This window comes from Impatiens glandulifera, chromosome 1, assembly GCF_907164915.1.
Source record: "Impatiens glandulifera chromosome 1, dImpGla2.1, whole genome shotgun sequence".
Classification (NCBI taxonomy): Eukaryota; Viridiplantae; Streptophyta; class Magnoliopsida; order Ericales; family Balsaminaceae; genus Impatiens; species Impatiens glandulifera.
Genome location: NC_061862.1, coordinates 109,394,894 through 109,406,954, shown reverse-complemented (window position 1 = coordinate 109,406,954; position 12,061 = coordinate 109,394,894). Strand labels below are relative to the sequence as shown.

The 12,061-nt window shown below is 36.4% G+C and overlaps 1 protein-coding gene across 1 annotated transcript; it reads right to left on the bottom strand.

Moving 5' to 3' along the window:
- Positions 1-412: 412 nt before the first annotated feature.
- On the bottom strand, positions 413-4,478 carry LOC124919539 (protein RETICULATA-RELATED 4, chloroplastic-like). The gene is made up of 8 exons (XM_047459798.1): positions 3,800-4,478; positions 3,486-3,554; positions 3,236-3,367; positions 3,101-3,154; positions 2,965-3,009; positions 1,261-1,400; positions 736-861; positions 413-649 (listed from the first exon to the last, which is right to left on the bottom strand). Exons 1-8 carry the CDS (start codon positions 4,292-4,294, stop codon positions 601-603), a joined length of 1,110 nt encoding a protein of 369 aa, XP_047315754.1. The 5' UTR covers positions 4,295-4,478; the 3' UTR covers positions 413-600.
- Positions 4,479-12,061: the final 7,583 nt, after the last annotated feature.

Below are 12,061 nucleotides of genomic sequence, written 5' to 3'. Positions count from 1 at the left end.
TATTATTTCCTGGCGTTAACAGGCGCTTCCGTTAACGACGTCTGGTGTGAACCCGGGCCTAAACCCGGATTCCGGATTCTCCCTCCCTCCGTCTCCTGCCCAGATTGATTTATTATTAAAATAATAATGCTGCAATCTGATTGGTCCGCCACAGGGGAACACGGCAATCGGTAGCAGAAGATCCGGATTGCTTTATGTACCTAACGAGACCCCAAAACTAGAACCCAAAATTTGTCATTCCTCAGCCCTACAAACTAATCAAAACTTCATTCAGAAATACTCTTTATATCAAATTTCACATTCAACTGTTGATCATGTTTTTCCCAAATAGGTTAAGTTATTATCTGATGCTCGTCCGCTTGTCCAAGGAATAATTCATAGTTAAAGCAAGGCAAAAGCAAGAAAAACATCGAGAGAGAACTTCACCTTTCTCCATAAAAATATACATTTGATACAAACATGCCTTTATCATCAGCATGTAAATGAATGTTACTAATTTACAAAGACTTTATACATAGAATCAATAGAAAAAGTAGATAAATAGAGATGCAGAGAAGAAAGCGGGAATACTCACTCCAGACCGATGATCACACGGCATAATCATTCTCTTATCTTTTGGATCCCCACCCAACGAGCATAATCTACCCACCTATAAACAATTAATAGCGAATAGTGAGTATATAATGAAGATAGTCAGTCAATTAACTTTAGAAATGAGAATCTAAGAAGTCTTACATAAGCGATCCCAAAAAGGTGTTTCCAGTTCGAACAACAAAGCATATTGCACTCAGAAGTAGCTTGTGTTGGTGCAATAGTGGCTCCAACATTCGCTGTTCAATTATTCCAGCTAACACTTGGTACCTGCAGCATTAAAAGGCTTTGGAATTAGCTCATAACACATTTGGACCTTGTTTTGATTTAGGGTTATTTGAATAACAAGGACCTTGTTTGATTTATAGGGACATTTGGGCCTTATCCCATCATTAATCGCTTTATAATTCAAATCATGGACTAAAATACTCTTACTTTTTTTATAACATTTTAAAATATTAAATACAAATGATATTTCAGCATTTAACTCCAAATAATCATTTTTTCATCAAATAAACACCTAAAATGGAAAGTATACCGCGAACTTCTTTACATAATAACTACTGTTTTCATATAATTGCATGATTTCCGTTGTAATTATAACTAGTTAATGAAATTAATGGAAACACCAACAAACAAGAAACGGTCAGAAAAAACAAGTCCACGTACCTAAGATTGCTTGAAACTGCCATGTAAACACCATATGCAATGCTGGTAGGTAAGATAGGCACGTCCTCTGCCTCAACAGCAAAATTCTTGTCAAAGGCTTTCCTTGCATTGATTAATAGATTTGTTGCGCCTGTACCAACCTGCAATCAGCACAAGCTTTAAGCAACACCAATCTTGCCTATTTTATTATAGTATATACAAATGGCTACAAATATGTTTCTATCAGAAGAGATTAGCATATAATATATAGGCTGTTTTGTTACTAACTCTTTTCCGTGTATATTATAATTTGAAAAATCTATATCTGTTAAAAAATCACAATGAATATGTAAAACATAATGATCCTAATTTGGAAACACTTTCTGGATCTGTGTCTTAATCGGGGTCTGGATTTGGGTCTAGGTAAGAAAATATCAATAAATTTAAAGAATTTGTGTGTGGACTAAGTTCTATTTCCAATGATTTCATATGGATCCACATCGATATGAGATAGTTGGAGAAAAAAGTGTTTATTAATACTTTTTTTGATGGTTTCTCAACTAGACCTAAATCCAGAAAGTGTTTCCGGAGTATTATGAATCAACAAAAATTACATTATAATCTGGATCATTACCCGAAAAATAATATGATCATGATCTAAACAAATATTACATCAAACAGAAAAGAAAAAAAAAATAATTTTCAGTTACTTTGATTATTTTTCAATGAGATCGTGAATGTGATAAAGTCCTAGTTTCCAAATACCATTTCACCTGGTTTCATCTAGGTGTAGATCCGGGAGAGATTCAGTTTGGTAACCAGATGTATCTCAAACTTAGTCTGGACCTAATCTAGATTAGCCTACAAAAAGGCCTCTACAATAGAATTGTTCTTCCAGCCAAAGTAGGTGATGTCCAGCTCAAGAAATTTGCCTTGAAGAGATCTACAACTATGCAAATTGCATGAAAATCTGACAGTTGGATCTGTATCCATAAATTGATACAATCAACTACATCTTTCATACCAAACGCATTTGGATCTGTATCCATAAACTGATTGGCAGTTTATCAAACAGATTCGGATCCAGATACAATTGTAGGAGGCATGCAAATGTGTGGAAATGGTCAACTTTTTGGTGTATTCCACAAATTTGGAACTTAGAGATCTTAGGACACAGCCTCATGAATCACGGTAGACATTGAACATTCAGACTCAGGGGCTCATAACCTATTAGATTTAACTTGTGAAGATTGGTCCCCAAAGAAAATAGATGAGGTAACACTCTAATGGTTTCATATAATCTTTAAAGTGATCTGCATTTCCATTTCTATTGAGCAGATCACAGCCTTAAGAAAGAAAAAACAAAGTGGATTTCACATGTAATCCATACAGATATATGCTTCTTCTTTTTCTTAAGCTAGTCCAATATTGAAATAATTTCAGAGGTTTTCCCTGACTTTGACTGTGTCAGCAAACAATTCAAAAAATACCTCAACTTTTTTTAGAACAAGTCCAAGTCAAATAGTAATGGTTGAAGAAATAATAACCAGCACGAAGGATAATGATTCTCCTTTTTTTTTTTTTTTCTGTTGTTCTACCTTTTATTTTTATGTTTTTCCAGTTTGCAACAATCTATGTATGCAAAAATGCCTATATAGAGCCAACAACACAGAAATACCAAGAAATCTGAGAATAAGATCATATGCACATAATACAACGACTTACCAAAGAGGCACTGGTCCCAACTGCAAAGAGTTTGGCTCCGTTTCGCTGTATAATACATCATGATAATCATCATATTAGGTCATCCTGATTACTTATCAGCTAGTTTCTAATGTAATCATGAAAAGAGAGAACTTACCACTATAGCCCCTACTCTTTGCAAAAATGAATAAGATGTACCAGCCAAAGCAACCTGAACAAAATATTAAAATATCTCATTTGTCATAAGGATTTCTTTTACTGGTAATAATTTATGTTAATAGATAGTAATAACCTGAAATGCATTCTCAGGGCAGCCATAGAAGAACTTAGCCAATGGCCCAGCACTAATAGCAAGTGGTGCTCGAAGAGAAACAGTTGGAGCGGGAAGCCAGACAAGCATGAAATCAGCTATTATGGCCATGATCTGACACAAAATGTTGGAACATCATCATCAATCTTATCAGTTTTCCTCTTTATTTAATGCAGAAGCAAGTAAAGATAAGTTCTTAAGCAAGATGGAAAAGAAAAAAAAGAAGCCTTACAACATCAGCGAAAACGAAATCAAGCTCCTTGGTAAAGTTTTCTCTGCGTCTTTCATATTCAGCAGCAGTCTATATAATAGTAAAACACTAATGTTATATAATAGAAGTTCAATGAGAAAGATATCATAAGAAATGCTAAATCTGGAGCTTCTCTGAAATTGCTGAACAGGGATCACCTGTTACAAAATCAGCTTTAAAGCTAGTTTCTAGCATTTAATGATGGATTTGAAACCTAGAACAAAAATAAAGCATTGCAGCACTAACTTATGATTCTATGAACAAGGAATTGACAAAATTGAGAATAACTCAGAGACCTTGGTAAAGATTCCAACTCCACACTCTATGGCAACCTTAGTCAAGAACAGATCATCCGCTAGTAATCGTTCCCTAAACCCTCCAAACTGAAGCAGCCACCGGAAAACAGCCGATTTTTCAAGATCAAAGTACCTGATCACAATAGCTCCAGGAATTTTGCCTGCCTCAATCGCCAAAGCCAGGTCTTTCGGAAGGCTTTCGAGTAACCTTCCAGCCTGCGAAAGGGCCAGTAAAGCCTCTGTCTTGTTTCTCTCTCCAGCATCATCACCGTCATCTCCACCTCCACCTCCGCCTCCAGTGCCGGAATTTCCGCCACCATTGTCATCGCCGCCTCCACTGTAAACGACGACGGGTCTAAAATGGCGGGATTTTAACGGCTTGATCAATCTTCTTGTGGTAGGGGAGTTAAGAGAGATGATTGGGAAATTGCGGGAAGGGGAGAATATAAGAGGAGGGGGAGAGAAGTGGTGGTAATAGGCTGTTGTGATCGCCATTGGAACAGTCTGCAACTGCTCTCTCAGATACAGTTGAAGTTGAAGTTGAAGGAGTGAAGGTAAAGAGAGAAATTGGAGAAGAAGTCAAAAATGTCGATGGTTTTGGATCTTTCTTCATATGGCGGAAATCCATTCGCGGGAGAAATGTGGAGCACATCTTCTTATCGTCTTTAAGTTTCTAAATTCAGTTCAATCCTTTTGCTTTCTCAAGTCCTTACATCTCTCTCTCAGTTGGATTATGTATGTAAGATTATTTTCAAATAATCCCTTATTTGACTCATTGATTAATTATAAAATAATTATTACATAAATATTAAAAAAAAAGATTTTTTAATTTTATTTTATTTACCTATTATATAATACATGCTTCATGTTTATAATAAATCTTTATTATATATATATAAGGGAAATATATAGGAAACGAATAAGGAGAACGAATGAGAGAATGAATCCACCTAGCATGCCACGAAAGAAAGTAAAAAAATTACAGCTTCTCTCTCTTGTAAACCCTCATCTAATTTCCCGCTCATTATCAAACAAAACCCTCTTTCTTCTTCTTCCGTTTTCTTCACTCTCGGCATGTCATTTAGTTTCTTCTCCTTTCATTATTTAGATTCGTCTTCATCCTCTATGTTTAGCTTCTTGTTGTTCTTTTGTTCGTTTGAAGAGATCACGATCTGGAGATCTGCGTTTTGTTCGTTTAGTTTCTTTTTCTAATAGTATATCTTCTCTGCCATCCTAATTTACTTTTTTCTTTGTTTGTTTCAATGTCTTCTGCTGTTTCAAGATATTCACATTTTTCTGTTGTTTTGTGATTGTTACGTGTAGGAACCAACAACCGGGGACATAAATAGGTATATCATTTTGTTATTTATGTAGTTAGACTATTAATATTCTGTTGTTTTCAAGAACATGTGTAAAACTGTTAATATTTTTGTTGGCTTGTGTTGTCCTCTTATTGTTCTATATTGTCCCGTGTCTTAAACTATGATGTCACGTGTCTTAAACTATGTTGTCCTGTATTTTTTGATACGCTATTGTCATGTGTTGTAAATATTTAAGTTGCTTGAAATGTTAATATTTTGTTGTCATTTGTATTATTTTTTTTTTGGGAAAAACGACTTAGCGTTATTTCATTAAAAATTCCCAAAAACGGGAAAAAAAACCACGAGTTTAAGAGATCATTCTAGACAGGCCTAGAATGATTTTGAAGTCGTAATATTCTGAATAAAAGCTAAAAACGTAAATGAATTATCTGTTTACAATGCTTTCAATTCTAGTGAGTTTAAAAAACGGTAAATTCCAGTTCCTGCAGATATTCCAGTTCTGCTCCGTGCTTGGAATTCTTCTCCACGTTCCCGCGAGGGCGCTGCAATCCGATACAATATCTTTCTATAATTCGTCAATGCTCCTACGGGTTCTGTCATATACCCTTGCATTCCGTTTTTGCCAAATGTTATACACCACTACTCCAAAGCCGCACTTGAACACGCTTGTTGCAAATCTATTTCCCTTGGCTTTGAGTAGTGTTGCTTCTTTGATTTCATTCCATTCGCTCGGGAAACTGATCAGCTCCAGGCTTTTATAGAATCTGTCCCAAAGCTCCGAAGCAATACAACAGCTCCCGAATAAGTGATCTATGGTTTCTTCATTTCCTATGCATAGAAGACAGCTCGCGTCCGGAATGCTCATATACTTACTGATACGATCACGAGTGCTGAGTCTTTCCCAGAAGGCGAGCCATAGGATGAACTGGTGTCGAGGGATAATCTTCGTTGACCATACAAGAGGATCCCATTCTACTTTCTGCGCTTTTCCCGGATTATCTCCCATATTTTCTTCAATACCAGCTTCCCATTGTCCTCAACTTTCCATCATGAATATCCGGTCTGTCGTGTAGTTGTATGTTACTTATATGATCAAGTATCCTCTTTCCTTCTGGAATTCTTCTCAAGAGCAAGTTCCAATTCCCGTCTTTGATGTCTCTGATTTTCGCTTTTGCGCAGTCCCTTCTGATACGAGTATTTTGAAACTCCTCCTTGTCGATGATAGACTGGTTTTCAAACCAAGGGTCGTGCCAGAATAGAGTGCCTTTCCCGTCCCCTAATCGGATGTCATAAAGATCTGCAATATCTCTTCTTAGTTTAAGAATCTTTTTCAGAGACCAGCTCATACCTTCGTGAATTTTGCAGGTCCAGATGCTGGTTTCGTGTTTCATAAACCTCGTATGCACCCATTTGATCCATAGTGACTCCTGATTGCGCTCCAAAGCCCACAGATGCTTGAAGGTTAGAGCCTTGTTCCACTCGATACAGTTCTTCAAGTCGATGCCTCCCCCGTCCTTCGGTTTGTAGAGAGCGGTCCATTTGACTTTCTTTCCTCCTCTTCCACTACTACCCCAGATAAAGTTTCTCATCAGCGTGTCGAGTTCCTTCAATACCTTCTTCGGAATGACCATTTGCTGCGCCCAATAGCCAACTATGCCCATAACCACAGTTTTGATAAGTTCGATCCTCCCTGCATAAGAAAGTTTTTTCGCTGCCCAGCCAGATATCGTGTTTTTTACCTTTTCAATCAGTGGTTTGTAGTGTGAGATCTCGATCTGCTTCGCAGTTAACGGAATTCCTAAGTACCTTATGGGAAAGCTGCCTTCCTTGATGCCCATGATGTTGAAGATGTCCTGCTTTGTTTCGTCCTTCACGCCTCCATAAAATGCCACACTTTTGATTTCATTAATAGTTAAACTTGTTACCTCAGAAAAGAACGTTAGTGCAACCCTAATAGTTTTAATGGAATCAGCGTCTGCGTGCACTAGAATGAACAAATCGTCAGCAAAGCATAAATGTGTTACCTCCTCTACCTCACAGAATGGGTGAAAGATGTATGGACGATTCTTTCGGAACATCGCGAAGATGCTCTCAAAGATCGCCATGATAGCTATGAAAAGGTAAGAAGAGAGGGGGTCCCCTTGTCTTACCCCGTTTTCACCATTGAAATAGCCTTTGTGGACTCCATTGACGCTAACTGTTGGGGAAAACCCTGACAGAACCACAAAAGAAGAAAAAACCAACTGAAAGAACACTAACAGAATTTGATAACGGAGTTCGGCCAAAATGTTGCCTACGTCTCCGAGCACTAAGGCTATCAATTAATAAGGAAGAAGAGATACAAATTTGGGTGCAATAAACCAAAGATGGGAGAGTTTCTTTTATACACTAAGAAACTTCCCCAACTCCCATCATCTTCCGATGTGGGATTTATGCTAATTGTGAATATAGTTTCTTTTATATACTAAGAAACTTCTTTCACTCCCATCATCTTCCGATGTGGGATTCTAATTGTGCCAAAAACAACAAATCTCCACCTTGGCACAATATCCAAATACTAATCTTCAATATTAAAAAATAAACCTTTAGTGCTTCCAATTGGCGCTCTTCAGCGCCGACTCAAACGCGGAATGTGTTTACCAAATCTAAACAATTAGATTTGGTTTTCCCCATGTCTTTCATCTCGAACTCTCTACCAGTGGCGGACCCAGAAATATTTTCTCGGGGGGGCCAAATACATAGTAACGTAGCATTTTTTTGGCTATCAAATAAATGCATTTTTTAATTAAAATTTTACTCGATAATTACATAAAAATACTAACAAGCACAATTACTAAATTATTCTTGTCCATGAGTCGGTACAAAAGAAGACAAAATATCTTCATTACGTTGACTATACCAATCAATCAATTCAAGAAAATTAACTTTATTTGATGAACTACTTGACTCATATGTTCTCGAAAAGGTAATCATTGCCTCAACAGAAAGCATGTTACATCAAACATTGTCGTTAAACGGGTGCGATAATTTATTTCTATATCACGACTATGTGTACATAAAACGTTTCTCACGTTATGACTTTGATCTTAAAATGATTCAAATTGAACTCTAGTTTCATTATGACAACTATTTGAAGTTCTCATATGATGATTGAATCTTTCTAATGCCATTTTCCAATTTTTGTACTCATCTCCTATAAATGTATCATCTACATTTTCTCTATTTAAAGACTTGAAAAGATAACACCAAAACAAAATGATGCATCTTTTGATATGCTATATTCTAACCATGTATATTTGATCAGTAACATTAGACTCATTAGTAGGCTCATTAATTGATTGAAAAGACTCATGCTGGTCATGTGATGTAGAAGTACAAATTCGTTTATAAAATTCGTTTATAGAACATCCCCATTATTCTATATCATACATAAAATAAATAATTAAAAATAAATATGTGTCAACCCTAGACACCTAAATAAAATCTAACAAATACATTTATTTGTTGAAATAATTTAAAACTAATTTAAAATTAAGAAATATAAAATAATATTTTATCCTTATATTTATATAAATGGTTATTTTACCCTTATATTTATAAGTATTTTGTATTATTAATTTTATTAAAATTAATAAAATATATATATATATATAAATTATAATATAAATGTAGTTTTAAAATAAATAATAATATTATATGATTTTCATTATTTTATATATAATTCTTTATATTTTAACTTATATAAATAAATATTAGAAAATATTTTTTGTATAAAATAAAATATTAATAATAATTACTTTAATAAAATTATATTTGAAATTAGAAAGTGTTACACCTGACCTCTATTATAGAGTTCAGCTCCAAAACCATCAGGACAAAGTCTTATTTAGTAAACATATATATAAAATATGATAAAACTTTTACCCTGGTTGGGGAGGCCTGGACCCCCCAAGGCCCCCCTTGTAGGTCCGCCACTGCTCTCTACCCAATTGAGCCTTCAATTTATCAACTTCATATTGGCTCTTTGATGCTATCAACATATCATCAACGTACAAGAGTAGATAGATGTAAGACTCATCTTGCAATTTGCGCAAATACACACATGAACTGAATCTGCTTCTTGTGTACTTGTGCTCCATCAAAAACTTGTCAAGTCGCTTGTACCATTGTCTCGACGATTGCTTCAACCGGTACAATGATCTGTTCAACTTGCAAACCCAATTTTCTTTATCAGCAACTTTGAATCCATCTGGTTGATAAATGTAGATTTCCTCATTCAAATGACCGTGTATGTCTGCGGTCTTCACATCTGGTTGAGCTAGCTCCAAATTCATCTGCGCTACCAAGGCCAACAAAATTCTAATGGAAGAGTGTTTAACAACAGGAGAAAGTACCTCATTATAATCAACTCTTTCCTTCTGAGCGTAGTCTTTAACTACCAATTTTTCCTTGTAGCGAATATCAAATTTTTCAGGAAATCCTTCTTTCTTAGCAAAGATCCATTTACAACCAATAGCCTTCTTCTCTTTTCGTAGATGCCTCAACTTGCATGTCTCATTATTCTGAATAGATTGCATCTCATCTTCCATAACACCTCTCCTTTTTCCATTTTCAGTACTTCGACTGACATCTGAAAAAGTGGATGGAACATCATCTACGACTAGAAGTGCATAGGCCGTCATGTCAACAAACCGACCTGCTTTTTGAATAACTCGTCTTGGCCTATTCACAACAATTGATTCACTTTGTTCTGAAGGTTCTTGGGTCAGAACCTCTTCCACATTTAACTCTTCGTCTGTCGTCGGAGAGTCACTTCTAGTTGGGCTTATCTTTATCTGCTCAAACTCTACCTGTTGCGGAGTACAATCAATCTTGTCTGGTGTTACCTTATTCAACATTGAATAATCATCAAAAGTAACATCTCTTCTGATAATGGTTTTCTTTGCATCCAAACACCAGAGGCGATACTCTTTAACTCCCGTATTAAATCCCATAAAAAGAGCCTTCTTTCCTCGTGGATCCAACATTGATTCAACTACATGATAATATATTGTAGAACCAAAAATATGCAAAGAATCATAATCAGTTGTAGGTTTTCCAGACCATACCTCTAATGGAGTCTTGCCACCAAGTGTAAATGATGGTAGGCGATTTATCAAATGTTGAGCGTATGACACAGCTTCTGCCCAAAATTTCCTATCTAACCCAGCATTAGACAACATACATCGAACTTTCTCCACAAATGTCCTGTTCATACGTTCCGATACTCCATTCTGCTGTGGTGTTTTTCTGACTGTGAAGTGTCGAACTATGCCACACTCTTGGCATAACATTTGGAATGGATCATTCTTGTATTCTCCACCGTTATCAGTCCGGAGAATTTTGATCTTTCTTCCTGTCTCGTCTTCAACTTGAGTTTTCCATTTAAGAAAAATATCAAACACTTCACATTTGTTCTTCATCGTAAACACCCATACTCTTCTGGAAAAATCGTCAACAAAAGTAACAAAGTAATGTCTACCTCCAAGAGAAGGAGTCTTGGCAGGTCCCCAGACATCTGAGTGCACATAATCCAAAATACCCTTGGTATTATGCATACCAGTGCCAAATTTTACCCGCCTTTGTTTTCCCAGAATACAATATTCACAAAAATCTAACTTACAAACTTTTGTACCTTTCAATAATCCTTGCTTGACAAGAGTTTGCATAGATTTCTCACCAGCATGCCCCAATCGCATATGCCATAGCTTTGTTGCCTCTAACTCCTTACTGCTCCCGGAAATTGATACACATGATGTCCCATTAACTGTACTACCTTGATAGTAATACAAATTATTACTCTTCCTGATAGCTTTCAACATCACTAGCACTCCAGATATTACCCTAAGAACTCCATTTTCCAATTTCACATGTAGACCTTTCGATTCCAAGGCCCCCAAAGAAATGAGATTCTTTTTCATATTCGGTATGTACCGAACATCTCTAATAATTCTGGTGGATCCATCATCATTCCTCAGCTTGATTGAACCTATCCCCTTTATTTTACATGTATTAGCATCTCCCATGTAAACAACTCCACCATCTAGCTCCTTAAAGTCAAAGAACCACTTTCGAACTGGTGTCATATGATAAGTGCAGGCTGAGTCCAATATCCACGCATTAGGATGTGATGTTGTGTGTGACATCGATAAAGAGTATTCTGAATCTGCATCACCTTTATTTTCTGCAACATTCGCATCTTCAGAATCTTTCTCTTTCTTCTTCAACTTTGGGCAGTTAATCTTCCAATGTCATTTCTCACGACAGAAAGCACATTCATCTTTGGCAACTCTACTTTCAGATCTTCTTCCTTTCCCTTTTAATTTGCTCTGCTGACGGCCCCTAACCATCAATGCTTCATCTACTGTACCTACTTTGCTTTTCCTTTTATCCTGCTTTCTCAATTCATGACTATATAAAGCAGAACTTACAGCATCAAGAGAAACATTTCCCTTCCCATGAAGTAACGTTGTTTCTAAGTGTTCAAATTCATCAGGAAGGGACGATAGCAACATCAACGCAAGATCTTCATCCTCAAACCTAACGTCAAGGTTTAACAGATCTACAACTAATTCATTAAACTTAGCTATATGCTCATTCATAGTAGTACCTGATTGGTATTCAAACCGGAACAGTCGCTTCTTCATAAGGAGCTTATTCTGACCACTCTTCTTCAGAAACTTGTCCTCCAATGCTTGCCACAGTTTCTGTGCAGAAGTTTCATTCTTCACAGCATACTTTTGCTCTCTGGACAGACACGACCGAATTGTTCCACACGCCAATCGATTCATGATACTCCACTCTTTTTCTTCTATACCATCTGGCTTTCCGACCTCAATAGCAACATCTAGACCCTACTGAAAAAGACAATCTAGAACCTCACCTTGCCACATGCCGAAAT